Source organism: Cnephaeus nilssonii (assembly GCF_951640355.1).
Source record: "Cnephaeus nilssonii genome assembly, chromosome: 20".
Taxonomy (NCBI): Eukaryota; Metazoa; Chordata; class Mammalia; order Chiroptera; family Vespertilionidae; genus Cnephaeus; species Cnephaeus nilssonii.
Genome location: NC_137091.1, coordinates 44202283 through 44221834, shown reverse-complemented (window position 1 = coordinate 44221834; position 19552 = coordinate 44202283). Strand labels below are relative to the sequence as shown.

Sequence of the window (19552 nt, the reverse complement as noted above, 5' to 3'; positions counted from 1 at the left end):
ATTCATGCACAGAGCTCACAGCCGCTGGGGGCTGGCTGAGCAGAACCAGTCAGGGGACCTGGGCTGGCCACCAGCAGTGTCCACACAGGTGGGAAAAGACCAACTATCAGGACAATACCTGTGACAGGACCGAGAGCCAGTGGTGGCCCCTTGTCTTGCTGTCAGTTTCCTCACCTGTACCTATAGCCCCGTGTGGCTGAGAGTGTCTGCAAACTGGGCCTGGCGTGGGAGACATGGCAATGAACAGTAATCACCATTATTAGTTTACAATCAACAATCCCAGTGCCTCGACATGTGGAAAACCGTTGGACATGAGAGTTCCCCCCTAAACAAGACAAGGGAATGCATGCTCGGTACTGTGAAGCAAAGGCAATCTTTTTAAAAAATATATATTTTTATTAATTCAGAGAGGAAGGAAGAGTGAGAGATAGAAACATCAATGATGAGAGAGAATCATGGATGGGCTGCCTCCTGCACGCCCCCTACTGGGGATGGAGCCCACAACTCAGGCATGTGCCCTTGACCAGAATCGAACCCGGGACCCTTCAGTCCGCAGGCTGACGCTCTATCCACTGAGCCACACTGGCTAAGGCCAAAGGCAATCTTTGGTCTTCAGAAGAAGAACCCCTTTCCAGATGAAGTCATGGAAGATCAGAGAAGGGGAGTGATATGGCCAGTGTCTCACAGATGGGAGGGAGGGAGGAGAGAGAGAGAGAGAGGGAGAGAGAGAGAGAGAGAGAGAGAGAGAGAGAGAGAGGAACATCAATGATGAAAGAGAACCATTGATCAGCTGCTTCCTGCACGCCCTGCTGGTGCCTGAGCCCGCAACTTGGGCATGCGCTGTGATCAGGAATCAAACTGTGATCTCCCACTCGTTCCCTGAGCCACGCTGGCTGGGCTGGAGTGGCGTTTTCAATGAATGAGTCCACAGCTCAGTCCTCAGAGTTAAAACAACAACAACAAGGAGCCTCAATCTCTGCTGTGGGGAAGCTCTGACATCTGCAAAGGGAGAGTCCCACCGCGGGGTGACGAGGGTGTCCATGGCCGCGGCACTTGGGGCCGCAGGGCCAGGACCCTGGAAAAGGCAGCAGCCGGGGGAGAGGGGCAGAGGGTCAGGGAGAGGCCTTGCTGACGCCTAAAGGCCCAGGACGAGCTGGCAGAGGAAGCGCCTGGAAGACGGCATCCTCGTGGAGGCAGAACGGGCAACGCTGAGGGGGAAGGGCGCGCCTTGGGGTGGCAGCTGGGTGTTGCGGGGCCCTTCATGTCCGGCCGAACACCGGCGGGAAACGGGGTGCGGCCAGGCCTGGAGACATCAGGGAGGGGCGTGCGGGCCTCCCTGTTTCTCTTTCCCTTTGGGCGCCTCTAAGGCTGTGTCGGTCTCCACCTCCACCTGCCCCATCTCCACCTGAGTCCCGTCCCTGCCGCCGCCTCCATCTCTCCTGTGTCCAGCAGGGGGCAGCCGTGCGCTGAGAGCCTCTGGGCCCGGGAGAGTGTGGGCTGCGGAGATTTGAATGGAGGCGCAGGCCTGGGAGTTTGAACCCAGAGCCAGGGGGACGGCTTTGATCCTGCACTGAGGCCCGTCACCCGCCTTTCTCCAGACATGTCAGTCCCCCCTCCTTCCCCGAGAAGAGAGCTAAGCCTCCCCCGGGTGGGTGGGGGAGGGGGTATCAGGAAAACAGAGGGCTGAACCGAAGCGGGGGCGAAGGAAGCGGGAAGTCAGCTGGGGAGTCTTGAGCAGCCCCAGGGGACCCCCGCACCGCGCTGCCGGGGTCACAAACTGTGGGAGAATGAGCACTCAGACGTGGTCGCACTGAGCATAGAATTGTCACAAAGCACACAGCAGTACCGAGTTTGAATGCATGCTGCATGACCCAGCAACGTCACTTCTAATAATAGATCCTTACAAAGTGATGCTAGCGTGCATAAACGTTTCCCACACTTCAGCCAATAGACAAAAGTGACAAGGAAATTCTCCTTGGCATTATTATTATTATTATTATTATTATTATTAGAGGCCCAGTGCACGAATTCATACACTGGTGGTGTCCAGCCAGCCCACCTTGATGGGGACTATCAGGGGCAGGCTGGCTAGTGGGGAGGGGGGAGCAACTGGGGGCAGGGCCGACCGGGGGGAGGGGCCCCAGGCAGTTTGCCAGCCAGCTCCACCCCCATTCGGGGTGGGGGTGCCCACTGGGGGGCCAGAACAACCGGGACGAGGGACCGCAGGCATTCTGGTCGTTCTGCCATTCAGTCTATTTGCATATTACCCTTTTATTATATAGGATTATTATTATTACTAGTGACCCGGTGCACGAAATTCGTGCACGTTAAAAGGGGATTAATTAGAGGAAATAATTTACTATTGCTATTTGCCCTTTCTCTATAATAGAAGTGTCAGAGATGAAAGAAAATTAGTAAAATGTATATGAAAACCTTCCTCCTGTCAGCGTCTGGGGCTCACCACGGGACCCAGAGTCAAGTCCCCGCCCACCCACATGCGCCTCAAAATCTCATGAGACTCAGACTCGGCCAGTCCCCCCTCCCCCGCTTTGGGCTAGATCCAGACCCGGCCAGTCCCACCCTTGTCAAGCCCTGCTGGGCAGGGGGCGTAGCCTCAGGTCCCCTGGCCCAGACCAGGGTGGGGGGCATGCCTTGAGGTCCTCCATCAAGCCCCACCAGGTGGGGGACAAGGTCTGAGATCCCCTGTCAAGCCCCACGGTGGCGGGGGAGGGCGTAGCCTCAGGTCCCTGCTGATTGCTCGTTAAGGCTCCTTATGGGAACTTGGCCTCAGCTGTGGGTGCAGCCATCTTTGTGATGGAGTGATGGTCAATTAGCATATTCCCTCTTTATTAGGTAGGATGTTTAATCCTCACCCAAGGGTATGTTTATTGATTTCAGAGAAAGGAAAGGAGAGAGAGAGAGCGACATCCAGGTGAGAGAAAGCTATCCATTGGTTGCCTCCAGTAAGCAGCCAACCTCAGCCCAGGCATGCGCCCTGACTGTTGGTGGAGAGGACGAACGGCAGCAAGCCGCCTGGCACCTTTCCGCTGGAGCCTGCGTGCGCCCAGTCCACCGGTACGATGGGCTCTTGTGTGACTACCAGAGGCAAAGCAAAGGGGTTTCCTACAAGCCGGCTACACAGGGAAACAAGGCACCCACGTTTGGGGGATTCCGTATGGAAAAACACAGCCGCCACAAAGATGACTTCTGGTCTTTTCACATTTATTAATTTAATTTTTAAGTTTTTAAAGCTTCTTTTCTTTTCTTTTTAATGGACTTTCCCCCCCAGATGGCTCCGTGTTTGTTCAGAAGCCATCCTTTCATTACAAATGTGGAATGCCACCTCAGAACACGCTACATCCTCAAACTGGCTCCTGCCTGTTCTAGGCAGTTCCTTTCATCGGTTTCCCCTCCCGCTGGGATCACGCTGTTTTATTTATTGAGACTTAACATGATTTTTTTAACATCTGGTAGAGCTTGCCTGGCTCAGCGCTCTCTATTTTGGGAATTTTAAAAGTCCATTCTATTGGTTAACTTATGTTTCTCCCCCAACGTGGAAGCTTCTGGTCCCAGAATAAAAATGTGAGAGCCGCCCTGGCTGGTGTGGCTCGGTGGACAGAGCGTCGGCCTGCGGACTGAAGGGTCCTGGGTTTGATTCCGGTCAAGGGCACATGCCTGGGTTGCGGGCTCCATCCCCAGTGGGGGAGGGGGGCGTGCAGGAGGCAGCTGATCAATGATTCTCTCATCATTGATGTTTCTGTCTCTCCCTCTCCCTTCTGCTCTGAAATCAATAAAAAATATATATATTTTTTAAATGTGAGAGCCACTTATATACAGCATGTGAAACCATGGGCCCCTCCTGGGAGAACCATGGGCCCCGATAGAACCCCGGGGAACGCCCAGACTTGGGAGAAACAGCCCGTGACCATGAACATGATTTAAGTGGAAAGGAACAGCCGGGGCAGCAGCCCGCACGCCGCGGACGCCGGAGGACGGAGGAAAGGCACAAAGCCGCAGGCACGCCCTCACCCCACGCGCCTGGCCCGGGCCTCAGCTTCCTGCGCTCCCGAAGGAAGCACCCACTGCGCGCCTGAACCGCAGACATGGGGTGTCTCAGTTCTGGAGGCGAGAAGTCCAAGGTCCAGGTTCTCGCAGGCCTGGTTCCTTCGGAGGCCCCCTCCCTGCCTCTCTCCAGCTCCTGATGGTTTGGGGACCATCACTGGGGTTCCTTGGCAGGTAGATGCCCCCCCTGCGCCCGATCTCCACCTTCTTCCCCTGGCTTTCTCCTGGCGTGTCTCTGTGCCCGAGCTTCCCTTTTTCGTAAGGCCGCAGTCATATTGGATTAGGGCCCAGCCCAGTGACCACAGCTTAACTGGGCTAGGTCTTTAAGGACTGTTTTCTTTCTCTTCGTTTAGATTTTGTATTGATTTTGAGAGAGAGGAAGGGAGAGGGAGAAGGAGGAGAAGGGGAAGGGGAGGAGGAGAGGGAGAGGGGAAGGGGAGGGAGAGGGAGAGGGGGAGGGGAGGGAGAGGGAGAGTGGGAGGGAGAGGGAGGAGGAGAGGAAGAGGGAGAGAGAGGGGGAGGGGAGGGGGGAGGGAGACAGACTTGAGCTGAAGGGCGATGGCAGAGCAGGAGAGCGAGGTCAGGGTGTGTCCTGCAGGCAAAGCCCACAGAACTTGCCGGTGGGTGGAATGTGCAAGAACGCATCACGGGTAAGTTCAAGTTCCTGGTTGAAGTGGAAGGATAGTGAGATGGGGATGGGCAGGGGAGGGTCTGAGGGGTTGGAATCCAGGCGAGATGTTGTCATGGCTGCCTTTGGAAACTACCCCCAGTCACGACACTGTTTAGTTTAGAAGCATGTAGAACACATTTAAAAACACACATTAAGACAGAGAGAATGTAAGCTAACACACAAGTTAACATTGGATTGATTGTTTTTAATAGCAAAACCTGACCCACTGGCGACCACGCATTCGATCTGTACAAAGTAAGACTAGAACCTGGCCTGTGCGGCGCAGCTGGCTGAGCGCTGTCCATGCACCGAGACGTCACCAGTTCGAATCCCAGTCGGGGCACATGCCTGGGTTTCAGGCTCCATCCCCAGGAGGGGGCGTGCAGGAGGCAGCAATCAATGTTTCCCATCAATGTTTCTCTCCCTCTTCCTCTATCTCTAGAATCAATAAAAACATATTTTAAGCCCTCGCTGGTTTGGTTCAGTGGATAGAGCGTCGGTTGGTTTGGAGACTGAAGAGTCCCAGGTTCGATTCCAGTCAAGGGCACATGCCCGGTTTGCGGGCTCGATCCCCAGTGGGGGGCATGCAGGAGGCAGCTGGCCAGTGGTTCTCTCTCATCATTGATGTTTCTATCTCCCTCTCTGAAATCAATAAAAATATATTTTAAAAAACACACAACATATTTTTAAAAATTTTAAAAAATAAAATAAGACTGGAAACTTGAAAGGGGATTACTTAAATAGTTATGGAGACAGAGCCTGTTGGCCTGGTAGGTATGGTGGCACCCCGTTCTGTGGGTACCAAACCAGAAGAAAGGAGTCCCAGGCCTGGCCGGGGAGCTCAGTTGGTTAGAGCGTCATCCCGATTCGCCAAGGTGTCCGGTTCAATCCCCAGTCAGGGCACATACAGGAACCAACCAATGAAGGCACAAATAAGTGGAGCAACAAACCAGTGTTTCTCTCCCTCTTTCTCTTTTTATTTCTCCCTTCCTCTCTCTCTATAGTCAATTTTTAAAAAAGAAGAAAAAAAGGGAGAAAGAAAGAGGCCCCAGTAGAACCTCCCGGAGGGACTGTGCACGCGGGTGAGGAGCTGTGAGGTAGTCACTTGGGCACGAACACTGTGGGGCGTGTGGGCGGGTTACTCTTGCTTGTCCTCTCTGAAGCTGGGTGTGATCACAGGACCTGCTGCAGTCACTGCAGTGTGAGCAGCACACACCCCCGCCCCCGCCCACCCCGTGTTCCCATGTTGGGAGCATCTTCCCAACCTTTACATCCTTCCACTTTCTCTCGGAATGAAACATGGCCGCCACCTGTGTTGCAGGTGAGCCTTCCCCATGGCCTCCGCTAATTGGCTCACGGTCGATGCTTGACTCAAACGTCCATCCGACGGAGGCAATCCGATGGTCTCTTTCAGGAAAGGGAAACTGGCGGAGACACCGAGAGTCTCTCTCAGGTCCTTGAAGTGAGGCTTGTCCCGCGTTCCACCGCTCTCTCCGAGGCCACCACGATCTCTTGCTGGGAAAGCTACCGCGGCCTCCTCGTTGGTCTCTTTGCCTTCACCTGCCTTAGCCCCACAGCCTCTTCTCCACACAGAAGCTGGGCATGTTCACACCCAGGAAAATCAGATCATGTCCCTTGGAGAGTGGGAATTTTTGCCCATTCCAGAGAGGCCATGGACTGTGCCCCAGACAGAGTTGTCAGTGCTGACACCAGGCCAGGCCTTGAGATACGGTCTCATGGCCCCTTCCCAGCACGTAGCCTTCTTTCATAGATCACTGTCAGCTTTCTGAAGGACAGGATGACCCTGTGAATAACATGGTCGTCAATGGCATGACTCTGACGTTGCTGGGGAAAAACTGTTTTGTCTTGGGTTACTTGTTCTGCAAAAACAGGATGTGGTAAATGTGCTTAAAAGTGGTCCTACACAAAGGGTCGCTGCTGCTCTCCAGATTCCCTGGGTGGAGAAAGGCAGAGCAGTCGCCTGCCGGCTAATAAAGGCTCCCTAAATTTTAATTTGATCTGGACTCCAGTGGTCGTTCACTCGCGTTCGCTCCACAACAGTCCCTTCCATGATTAAAGCCCTCTGATATTTCCAGCTGGTCCTAGAATAAATCCAAAGTCCTTGTCAGCGTACACAGGTCTTGAAGGGTCTGGCCCTGCTCACGTCCCTGTCCACATCCGGCTCCATGTGCTCTAGCCACTGGCCTCCTTTCACTCTCACATGTAACTAGGCTCCCTGCTGCCACAGGACACTTGCACATGGAATCTCAAGTCAGATGGGGAAGTTCATGTTGGCCACATTCATGTCAAAGCCATGCAAGTATCTGCAAACAGAGACTCGATTGCTCTGTTTGTTCTCATTATCTACGGCTGCATATTAGACGGCCTCAACACTTACTGGCAGAACACAGTCATATTATGTTCACAGAATCTGTGAATCAGGGATTTAGATATAGCTTATCCCTGTAACACATTGTCAGGAGCCTCATTGGGTCACTAAAAGTGATAAGTTGATTGGAACAACAGTGGAAGCATCGACAGGCGTCTACACGAACATATCTGATGCTTGCGGGGAGATGACTTGAAGTTGGGCTCAGCTAATACTGTGAACCCGAACACCTGCATGTGGCCTCTCAGGGACGTTGGGCTTCCTCACAGTATGGTGGCTTCCGACATTTGGATTTCTTACATGATGATGATGATGATGATGATGATGATGACGACGAGGGCTCCAAGAGTGAACGTTCTAGCAAACAAGATGAAAGCTGTGTGGTGAGGAAGACCAAGCTATCCTGCAGGACTGGCCACACCGAGCTCAAGAGGCTCCCACGGAACTCCACCTAAATGCAGCTGCGCGAGAGAGACCTCGGCCAACATCGCATGGCGCCAGGGACCCCCGGCTGGCCCACAGGATTGTGGGAAATAATACATTGCCGTCATTGAAGGCCACTGTGTTTTGCTATTGCAGCCCTGAGAGCAGGGACCCCGTCTGTTAGGCTCACCACCACAAACACGTACTGAAAGAATGAACGGACGCCCCTCAAGTTCACGGAGCCATGCTGGTCCCGGAGTTCTCAGCAATCCTCATCCTGGGCATTAGGCTCCCTGGTCTTGGCTGCACACCGGCTACCAGCCAGTATGGCACTCTTGTGAAAACTGGAAGAAAGGTTCCCCCTCCGGGCGGACTAACGAGAAAAAAAGAAAGAAAAAAAGAGCCCCCTGGGTAGGCGTGGTCCCAAGGACGCCCGGCTTGGAGAGCAGATTGTGGGCTCTCTCCAAGCCCCACTTGCCTTCCTGGCCGATACCCTTGTGCAGCGAACAACGGGCACAACCGGTCAGGTTCCCCGGCTTTGCTCTCGGCAGCCACTCCTCCCTCTTCCTCGGGAAGAGCACGCCACTGTTTCTTTCTGCCGGCAGCCCCGTCCTTCAGGAGGCGGACCAAATCCTCGGCTGCGGCGGCCACGTCTCAGGGAGGTGAAGCTAAGCCAGTCCCAGGTGGCACTCACCTGGCCCTGTCACGGCTCACGTGGGCACGGGACACACTTCTGGTCAGTGAGCTACGAGGGGCTTATCTCATTGAGGGGTCTTCCTCCCTCTTCCAAAGGGCCCCAAGACGAGAATGCACCTGCTCTTGCTGCCTCGGGAAGAGGGTGTCTGCCCGAGACAGTCCTGGGCGTGGGGCAGTCCTCTTGGGACCCGGAGGGAGTCCGCCGGAGAGAAGACGAAGGCAGCTCAATGAGATGGCTAGAACTGGGCCCTGGCGGGGTGGCTCAGCTGGTTAGAGCATCGTCCCCGATACACCAAGGTTGCGGGCTTGATCCCCAGTCCGGAGCACATACAGGAAGCAACCCATGGGGGCCCCGGCCGGGGTGGCTCAGTTGGTTGGGTGTCATCCTGTGCACCAAAAGGTTGCTGGTTTGATTCCGGATCAGGGCACATGCCTGGACTGTGGGCTCGGTCCCGGGTAGGGGGTGTGCAGGAGGCAGCTGATCAATGCTTCTCTCTCACATCAATGTTTCTCTCTCTCTCCCTCTCCTTCTCTCAAAAGCAATTAAAAAATATATTTTTTTTAAAAAAGAAGCAACCAATGAATACATAAATAAGTGGAACAACAACTTGATGTTTCTCTCTCCCTTCCGCTCTCTCTCTAAAGTCAGTCAGTAATACAGGTGAAGGGTAGACGTGGGGCACTGGTGACATTGGTGAGCTGCTGAGTTAGCGGACCCTGGGCGTGTGCCACCTCTGGTCACATGACGAGGTTAAACGAATTTGCTGGGACTCTTACTGGCGCCGGAAGTCTTCTGATGCCAGAGGGAAGGGTCCTGGTCCGTGGAACAGGGTGCTCCCCACGCCTGGATCTGGTCTGGGGGGAGCCAGGGAAGGAGCAGGGGGTGCCCGGGGCAGGCTGGTCTCAGTGCTTGCGCAGGGGGGACAGGTCGGCGGCAATCCCAAACCACTCGGGCAGGAAGGCGGCCTCTGGCTTAAAGAGTTTGAGGAAGGGCGAGTCGGGCAGCGTGTAGTTGGCCAGGTACACCGTCTCCCCGCCCGCCAGGTAGGCGGCCCAGATCCCGAACGTCCCGATGGTCATGACGGTGTGGTTGCACTGCGTGAGCAGCGCGAAGTCCTTGGCGGGGGAGCCCTCCACGCCGTCGCCCGCGAACACCACGTCGCCCCGGGACGCGTCGATGTTCTCCCGGCACCAGGCCATGCCGTTGCTGGTGACCACGAAGACGGGGGCGGGGTGCCGGGCCCGGAACCGGTCCAGGGCCGCCTGCAGGTAGGCGCGGTCGGCCACCACGCCCTTCCACACGTCGGGCATGACCTGCACGTAGTCCCCGCGGCGCACGTGGACGCCCACGAAGGTGGCCGGCCGGCTCCCGTTCACGCGCAGCCCGCGCAGGTAGGCCTGCGCCCCGGCCCGCACGTGGTCGTGCAGGGTGAACTCCCGCAGGATCTCGGGGCGCAGGTGGTGGTAGAAGGTCCAGGAGCAGGGGTAGCCCGTGAGGCGCACGTACTCCCAGGGGATGTGGCGGTACTGCTCCTCCATCCAGTCGTGGAGCGGGTAGTTCCGCCAGGGCACCCTGCGGGCCGCGGCGCCCTGCAGCACCGGCAGGGAGATCCTGAAGATGGGGGCCAGCGTGCTGTGCATCTCGGCGGGGATGAAGGCCGGCCGCCCGTTCAGCTTGGCCAGGGCGTACAGCGTGGCGTACTCGCCCATCTGGTTGCCCAGGCGGCCGATGGCGTTGATGGTCCACATGCCCCGGGGCGCGGTGCTCGGGGCGCTGGAGGTGCTCGAGGTGCTGGGGGCGCTGGAGGCGTTGTCCTCAGGTTCCGCGGGCTCCAGCCTCCCGCCGGCCGGCGGGGGCTGGATCCTCACCAGCCGCTGCTGAAGGTGAAAGATGGTGGAGGCCGTGAAGACAAAGAGGACGAAGTGGGCCATGGGGAAGAAGAAGGGCCCCTGGGTGCTGGGCATGGCTGTGGGCAGGAGAGCAGGGAAGGTTAGCGGCTGAGCGCGGGTTGTGTGTGCAGACGTGTGGGTGGGGGTGCCTGGGGGTTTACTTTTATATATATATATATATATATATATATATATATATATATATATATATATATATATATATATATTGATTTCCGAGAGGAAGGGAGGGGGAGATAGAAACATCAATGATGAGAGAGAATCATGGATTGTTTGCCTCCTGCACGCCCCCCACTGGGGATCAAGCTCACAACCCGGGTATGTGCCCTTGACGGGAATCAAACCTGGAACCCTTCAGTCCGCAGGCCCACGCTCTGTCCACTGAGCCAAGCCGGCTGGGGCGGGTTTACGTTTTGTGTGCATGTAAATGAGTGTCAATACTCAGATATGTGTTTGCGGGTTTGTCTTTAGAGTGTGTTATATGTGTGTGTGTGTGTGTTTACACATGTGGGTATGTATGCATTGTGTGCATACACGTGGTACGCACACTGTATGAATACACGTGTGTGCGCGTGTGTATAAAGAGGGTGTGTGTATGCGCATGTGGGTGTCTGTATATGTGAGCACACATATATGAACCTCTATTTGCTGGGGATCCCGCGTCTAGCGATGCCTGTCTTTGCAGGCCCTGCCGTGTGCATCCCTTTGAAGGGACTCTGCCAGGCCCACCCAGCATGGACCGCTTGGCCTGCCCGCCCTCCGGACGCAGCAGACTGCGCCTGAGATAGACATACGCTGTCTCCACGGCGGCTCCTCCACCATCGGCTGTGGCCTATGGCTCTGTAAGATGACCTGGCCAGTTCTTTATCTTGGCCATTTTTACTAAAAGGCTCAGAGGGCAGTGGGCCCATGAAAGGATGTTTCCCCCTCCGGATACCAACTGGGTGTCCAACAATTCAATTCAATTCGGACCCTATCTACCTAGAGTTCGTATCAGATGCCACAGGTCAAAGAGTTCCGTTCCACAAGCCTGTCCCCAACTTCAAACACTGATCAAAAGTCCCGGGCCGCCCTAGCCGGGTTGATGGAGTGTCGGCCCACGGACCGAAGGGTATCAGGTTCAGTTCTGGTCAAGGGCACATACCTCGGTTGCAGGCTCGATCTGTGTGGGAGGCAACCAATAGGTGTGTCTCTCACATCCATGTTTCTCTCTCTCTCTGTCTCTCCCCCTCCCTTCCACTCTTTCTTAAAAAAAAAAAAAAAAATCAATGGAAAAATATCCTCAGATGAGGATTAACAAAACAAACAAACCAAGTCCCGGACCATTCATACTCCGACTGCCCAGCTATAAATTGGGGTTCTCATGACGCCCTCCGCAGCTTTGCTAACTGGCTGGAATGGCCCACAGAACTCAGCAAGGCCCTTGCCTGCCATTTATGATGATGATGAACAGTCAGGAGAGGTACTGAGGGTGTTGATCCAGAAGGGCCCTGCACTGGGGCTCCGTCCTGGGGGAGTTGGGGTGCACAACCTCCAGGCTCAGGGGTGTGTGTGCAAGGCAGAAGCTCTCTGAGCCCCATTGTTGGGGTTTTATGGAGGCGTCATCGTGTGCACACGAATGATTAGATCATCGACTGTTAGTGATTAAGTCGATCTTCGTCCTGCTCCCCTTCCCAGAGGTTGAGGGGTGGGGCTGAAAGTTCCAGTCTTCTCACCAAGGCTTGGTTTTTCTGTTGACCTGACCCCATCCTAAATCTATCTAGAGTCCCCGTATCAAACAATAAACACTCCTATCACCCTTATAACTCAGGAAATGCTAATGCTTTTAATGAGCTGTGCCAGGAGCCAGGCTCAAAGACCAAATGTCTTTCATTCGCTGAGACCACACTGAGCTGCTGGACAGCACAGATATATATTTTTTTGCCGAAACCGGTTTGGCTCAGTGGATAGAGCGTCGGCCTGCGGACTGAAAGGTCCCAGGTTCGATTCCGGTCAAGGGCATGTACCTTGGTTGCGGGCACATCCCCAGTAGGGGTTGTGCAAGAGGCAGCTGATCAATGTTTCTCTATCATCGATGTTTCTAACTCTCTATTCCTCTCTCTTCCTCTCTGTAAAAAATCAATAAAATATATTAATATATATATATATATATATATATATATATATATATATATATATATATATATATATATTTAAAAAAACAGACAAATCAACTTTTCCTCATGAGCAGGCTTCAATCTGCCCAGTATCCTGGAGGCTCCACGCAGAGGTAGATTAGGTACAAAAGATTTCCCATTGGTCTGGCTCAGGGCCGGAGTTCCCGGTCAAAGTATGAAACCTAATGACCATTAAGAGAACATTGGGGTTACACCAAGCAGGGTGTGACCGGGGTGAGCCTGGCAAGCTGCCAGAAGCAGGTGGGGTCCTTCACGGGTAATTAAGGCTAATAAAAGCTGGCATGGGAGCCAAAACCGGTTTGGCTCAGTGGATAGAGCATTGGCCTGCAGACTCAAGGGTCCCAGGTTCGATTCCGGTCAAGGGCATGTACCTTGGTTGCAGGCACATCCCCAGTAGAGGGTGTGCAGGAGGCAGCTGATCGATGTTTCTCTCTCATCGATGTTTCTAGCTCTCTATCCCTCTCCCTTCCTCTCTGTAAAAAAATCAATAAAATATATTTAAACAAATAAAAATAAAAGCTGGCATGGAACCCAACTTAGCAACACCCCTGCTTCTGAATTGCAGTCACTCAAAGCTTTAGAGCCCACTAGCCCACTCGGATAGAGTGGAAGGTATCTTTCTAGAAGAAACTCCGGCTTGTCCGCGAGGTGTCTGAATTTGAACTTCACCAATTCTGGGGGAGGTCTGGGACCCTGGAGCCCAACCAGAAATAGGCTCCTGGGTGGTACAAGCCCTCCAGCGCCCGTGGGCTGGAATGAAAGGAGACGGGAGGCTGGGTGTGCTGAGCAGGTTTCTTTCGCGGGCGATTCTGTGCTGGCCCACACATTACGGGCCACGCCCAGAGGCTCCTTCCCTCGTCGCCCAGCGGGTCAGCACTCCTGCTCTAGCCACACTCACCGGCTGTGTGATTCTAGGGGCCTGACTTCACCTCTCTGCGGCGTGAAACGGCGCCCGGCACATACACGTGCCGTAGGTTTTTTGTTTTTTTAATATATTTTTATTGATTTCAGAGAGGAAGGAAGAGGGAGAGAGAGAAACATCCACAATGAGAGAATCATGGATCGGCTGCCTCCTGCAAGTCCCCCACTGGGGATCAAGCCCACAACCCGGGCCTGTGCCCTTGACCGGAATCGAACCTGGGACCCTTCAGTTCCCAGGACGATGCTCCATCCACTGAGCCAAACTGGCCAGGGCGGTGCCGTAGGTTTGTGATATTATCACCGACAAAGCAAAGGGCGCTTTCTGTATGGGCTCTGGGCCAAGGACCGGGGGAGCGGGGGAGGCTCCGCTTTCCACATTGGGATTTTGGTCCTGGTCCGTCTAGCTTGCCCTCCACACAGCTCGCGAACTGGGAGGAGGACGGAGGAAGGAGCCAGAACGGACCCGGAGGGGACTCCGTCTCGCTCAGAGGCTGTGAACTCTGGGACCCCCGTGTGAACTCTGGGACCCCCGTGTGAACTCTGGGACCCCCGGTGTGAACTCTGGGACCCCCCGTGTGAACTCTGGGACCCCCGTGTGAACTCTGGGACCCCCGTGTGAACTCTGGGACCCCCGGTGTGAACTCTGGGACCCCCCGTGTGAACTCTGGGACCCCCGGTGTGAACTCTGGGACCCCCGTGTGAACTCTGGGACCCCCGTGTGAACTCTGGGACCCCCGTGTGAACTCTGGGACCCCCCGGGGCAGCCCGTGTCACCAGAGGCAGCGGTCCTGGACAGAGCTGACCTTGGGGTTTGTCCCTCAGGGGTGGGTGAGTGCATCCGTGATTCCACCTGCCATGGTTGATGTTTGATTTTTTTTTAAATTAAATGTTGGGTTTTTTTTATTGATTTTAGAAAGGAAGGGAGAGGGAGAGGGGGAGAGAGAGAAAGAGAGAGGGAGGGAGAGGGAGACATTGATGCCAGAGGGAAACATCCAGCAGCTGCCTCCCGTACCCACCTGGACCGGGGATCACACCCATGACCCAGGCGTGTGCCCTGACCGGGAATCAAGCAGTGGAGCCACTCGGCCAGGCTGACTCCTTTTTTAAAAAAATATATTTTTATTGATTTCAGAGAGGAAAGGGGAGGGAGAGAGATAGAAACTTCAGTGATGATAGACAATCACCGATCGGCTGCCTCCCACACGCCCCGCACTGGGGACCGAGCCCACAGACCGGGCATGTGTCCTTGACCCGAATCAAACCGGGACCCCTCAGTCCGCAGGCCAACGCTCCATCCACTGAGCCAAACCGGCCAGGGCTACTTTTTAAAAAATATATATATTTTATTGATTTTTTACAGAGAGGAAGGGAGAGGGAAAGTTAGAAACATCGATGAGAGAGAAACATCAATCAGCTGCCTCCTGCACACCCCCGACATGCCCTTGACCGGAATCGAACCTGGGACCCCTGAGTCCGCAGGCCGACACTCTATCCACTGAGCCAAACCGGTTAGGGCCTTTTTTTTTTTTTTTTTTAATGGAGCTGAAGATATGGGAGAAAGAGTATATGTGATGGGCAAACAAGGGGTGGGCTGTATTAAGGTAGCACACTTTTGCTCACCAACACACAGCCCTTGCTACAGCCTCTTATGGGCTGCATTGGGCCCCTCTAAGAAAGATATATGAGCCCTAGTGGTTTGGCTCAGTGGATAGAGCGTCGGCCTGCGGACTCAAGGGTCCCGGGTTCGATTCCGGTCAAGGGCATGTACCTTGGTTGCGGGCACATCCCCAGGAGGGGGCGTGCAGGAGGCAGCTGATCGGTGTTTCTCTCTCATCGATGTTTCTAACTCTCTCTCCCTCTCCCTTCCTCTCTGTAAAAATCAATAAAATATATTTTTAAAAAAGAGAGAGATGGATCACAGGAGGGAGAGACAGAAAGCATCTCTGTGCCTGGTGGCTTCCGGTTCCCTTCTCTCCAGGCCAGCGGGCTTCCACTAAGACCCGCCCTGGATCGGGAGGAGAGAAACCTGGGACTGGGCAGCAGGAGGAAGCGGGGAGGGGAGGAGGGCACGCCCCGCCGGGAGGGAGAGCTCCCTGAGGGCGGCCGCCTGCTGTCTTCCCACCTCCCCGGTCGGTCCAGGGCCTCGCTCTCCTCCTTTCTCCAACTAGACCAGCACTTGAAAGGCAGGGAGTGAACTTGGCTCCTCCATTTGGCTTCTAGTCTGCCAGGGGACGTGGGACCGCGTGGCCAAGGACGCGGCTGTGGGAAGGCACAAGGGGGGAGGGAAGAGAGGGAGGGAGGGAGGGAGGGAGGGAGGGAGGGAGGGAGGGAGGGAGGAGAACACGAGGGAGGGAAGAGAGAGATGGAAAAAGAGAAAGAGCAGGACACTGAGAGACACAAAGAAATGGAGAAAGAGAGACAGAGCCAAGAAGAGAGAGAAACAAGGAGACACAGACTGAGAGGGAAGAAGGAGGAGGGGGCGGGGGGGGGGACGGGCTAGAGGGGGTCCATGGGGGAAAAGGGGACATATGAGATACTTTCAACATTAATGATTAAAAAGAAGGAGGCAGCCCTCGCCGGTGTGGCTCAGTGGATAGAGCGTTGGCCTGCGGACTGCAGAGTCCCAGGTCCGATTCCGGTCAAGGGCACAGGCCCGGGGTTGTGAGCTTGATCCCAGTGGGGGACGTGCAGGAGGCAGCCAATCAATGATTCTCTCCCATCATTGATGTTTCTTTCTCTCTCTCCCTCTCCCTTCCTCTCTGAAATATATATATATATAATATATATATATATATATATATATATATATATATATATATATATATGGAGGCAGGGAGAGACAGAGACAGGAATAGAGAGACAACAAGTTGCCAGAGACAGTGAGACAAGAGAGAAGTGAGGAGGCAGGCCAGATGGACTGGTCCCACCCCGTCCCAGTCCTCGCTTTCCCCATCAGTCTCCCGGTCTCAGCCTATGGCAGACACAGCTCCGTGAAGAAAGGACAGTGTCCTCTGCTCCCTGCACACCCCCCCACCCACCGTCCTGGGAAACTGGGCTGGGCACACAGTAGGTGCTCAGGACGTATATGCAGAGGGAATGGTTACAAAGGAGATAACGGCTCACAATGGAGGAGCCGCTTATGCTCAGCCCCACCCCCAAAGGATATGTGATTCCAGAGTCAGCTTCTCCCAGGAGCGGCGTCCTAGGCGGGTCCACCAGGAATCTCCTGCTCCGCCCGGGCCGGCCCCGCCTGACAGACCCCTGCCTCCAACCCTGGCGTGGCTCAGCGGTTGAGCGTTGACCTATGAACCAGGAGGTTCCGGTTTGATTCCCGGTCAGGGCACACGTGCAGATCGATGTTCCCATCTCTCTCTCTCTCAAATCAATAAATTTACTCAGTTGAATTTTTTAAAATATATTTTTATTGATTTGCAAGAGGGAGAGAAAGAGAAGCATCAATGATGAGAGAGAATCACGGATCGACTGCCTCCTGCACGCCCCCCGCTGGGGATCGAGCCCACAACCCGGGCGTGTGCCCTTCACCGGAATCGAACCCTGGACCCTTCAGTCCGCAGGCCCATGCTGTATCCACTGAGCCAAACTGGCCAGGGCAGTTGAATTTTTTATTTATTTTTTTAACAGAATACCGTCTCCACCTTTGTCAAGTCCTGGTCTGGCTTCATCTGTGTTGTTTTTTCCCTTCCTTCTCTCATTGACTCTCTGCCAGCATCGCCTGGGCTCCAGTTTCTCATGTCCCTACACCCCCCCCCCCCCCCCCCACACACACACACACACTTTTCTTTCTTTTTTGGTCTCCATTCCCAGCGCCTAGTAGGTGAAAAAAAATGAATATTGGAAGAACAGACCTTCACGGTCAAATGTCTTAATCTCTGGTCTGGCAGCGGCTGCCCCGGAATGCCCCCCGAAATTTGTTACAGCAGGAAAAAGACAGTAGGGATCGTTGTGGGGGGTTTTTGGATGAAGAGAAAGGCAGAACATTCTAGAACACCATCTGTCAGCCTCCTTAGATGTCCCCCCTCCTCACCCAGGAAGGGGAGTGTTAGGACCTGCCTCCAGACTTTGACCCCTGACCTTGACTGAGGCTGGAGTGGAGGAGGCGGAGGTGGGGCGAGCCCCGCGGGGAGAAACCCAGGGCCGGGGAGTGGGGCTTGGCTGTGGGGCCTGAGCACTGAGGCTCAGAGAGGATCAGGGATGGTGGGTGGGAGCTGGGGCAGGGCCAGGGCTGGGCGAGGAGCTGGGGTGGGGAAATTGGGAAAGACCCGGGCGTCCTATCAGTGGGGAATTTTGGGGCGCACCGGCTGGGGGCTGCTTCTGGTCAGTGGGAGGAGCCGGCCCTTCTGCAGTCCTCCGAGGTCAGGAAGTCCACCTGGTTACCTGCCCGCAGTCCCTACAGCTGCGCCAGGCACTCAGGCCAGGCAAGCGGGGGGGGGGGGGGGGGGGGGGATGAGAGGAGGGGTCCCCTGGCGCGGTGTCCTTGGCAGACAGAATGGAAAGAAGCCCCAGTTTTGGATGAGGGAAACCGGCCTCCGGGTCGCTCAGAAAAGTGGGGCCACACCTGCTGACATTTCGTTTAAATTCAAATCCTGCCCCCACTTCCCTCTCCCAGACCCGCCTCCCCCTCTCCCCCGTGGAGCCCGGCCCAGCCTCCTGCCCCCCCCCCCCCCCCCCCCGTCCCCACACCCAGAGCTGGCCCTGCCCCTCCCTGCTCACAGCCTCCCAGGCCCCCCCCCCCAACACCACCCCAGGCCAAGTCACAGCGCCCCCTCCCCGCCCGCCCCGGCCACGCCCTGCGGCTCGCAGTTCGGTCCGCGGCGCTGGAACCCCCCCCTCCCGCCCGGCGGCCGGCGCTGCCTCCGTGTGCGCGGGCAGGTGGGCCGTCCATCCCGGCCCCCCGTGGGCAGCATCGCAACCCTGGGGAGGCGCTTAGGACAAAACGGGGGCGGGATGAAATCCCAGCTGCACCCTCTGGCCTGGGACAGAGGGGTGACCCGGTGGGATTGGGGCGCCAGAGATCAGGCCGCCTCTAAGCCGCGGCGGGCTTCCCGGTGGGGGTGGCAGCCTGGGGGCCCTGAGAACCTGGGTCTCGTGTGTGTGTGTGTGGGGGGGAGGGGGGTCCTGCTAACCTCCCAGAAGAGGGGGGGCAGACCCTAAGAGCGGACAGGAAACTGGTTCCTACCGCCCTGGCCCGGCCTTGGCACCTGCACCTCGGTTCCCCAGCGGGCGGCGGGGCTGGTGGCCGGAGGGGGGGTGCAGTGGCCTCGGTGGGGGGTGACGGGGGGGGGCGCTCAGGGAACAGGTCCGCAGGGAAGGAAGGACCGGCGCCGAGGAGGGGCGGCCCGGAGGTCAGACAGCGGGGTGCTGGGGGCAGGACAGGTGGGAGCCTGGCGGCGAGGGATGGACCCCGTCTGCTTAGGAGGCCCCGAGGGGGGCACGCGCCCCAGAAGGGACAGGAGACAGGGAGGGGCCCCCCCCCCCCCGAGTCTCCAGTTGCCAAATCCCATGTTCGAGTCCGTTCCCAGCGCCCTGCCCTGCGGCTGCGCCGCCCGCTCCGCCTCTCACCTGGTCCGGGGCCGAGCGGGGAGAGGATGACAGGTGCTCCGGCCGCTGGCGGGCTGCTCACTCCCCTTGGGGTCAGCTCCCCACTCGGGAACCTCCAGAACCCTCCTTCCCGGCCGCAGGCAAACCCCGCCCAGGTCCACCTGGCCTCCCGGAGCCGGAGGAGGCGGGGTGCCCGGGCTGTGGGAGCCAGGTGAGCCCGTCCTCCCTCCCCGCCCGCCTGCTGAGACGCAGGCCTGGAAGGCAGCCTGGAGGAGGGGGCAGAGTCCACTGGGCCAGGCTCTCCCTGGCGCTCAGCCTTCTCAGGGTCCTGGCTTTCCCCGGTCTAGCAGCCTCATTCCATCCTGGCAGCCACTGGGGAGGGCAGGGGGCGGGGAGCAGAGCTCTCAGTAGCTCTGTGGCACAGAGGGGGGAACCAGGGCACAGAGAGGCGAAGGAACTTGCCCCAGGCCACACAGCTAGAAAGCCATCGAAGCTGGAATGTGAAACCAGGCAGGCCTGAATCTCGGAAAAACACCGGGCAAACAGCAGCGTGTCTCAGTTTCCCTTATTCCAAAAAAGATCCTTAGGAAAGGACCATTGTGCATCCCCTAATGGTACATCAGGGGTCCAGGCAACGCGTGCATGGGGGGGGGGGGCATGAGGGGGACACCGCCAGAGCCCCCAGCAATCTTTGCTTTTTAAAAATATATATTTTATTGATTTTTTTTACAGAGAGGAAGGGTGAGG

The 19552-nt window shown here is 56.2% G+C and overlaps 1 protein-coding gene across 1 annotated transcript; it reads right to left on the bottom strand.

The window, feature by feature from the left end:
• Positions 1-9143: 9143 nt before the first annotated feature.
• On the bottom strand, positions 9144-18907 carry FUT2 (fucosyltransferase 2 (H blood group); the record flags this gene model as incomplete). The annotated part of the gene is made up of 2 exons (XM_079800136.1): positions 18827-18907; positions 9144-10207 (listed from the first exon to the last, which is right to left on the bottom strand). The coding sequence occupies exon 2, from the start codon at positions 10203-10205 to the stop codon at positions 9144-9146; it is 1062 nt and encodes a 353-aa protein (XP_079656262.1). The 5' UTR covers positions 10206-10207; positions 18827-18907.
• Positions 18908-19552: the final 645 nt, after the last annotated feature.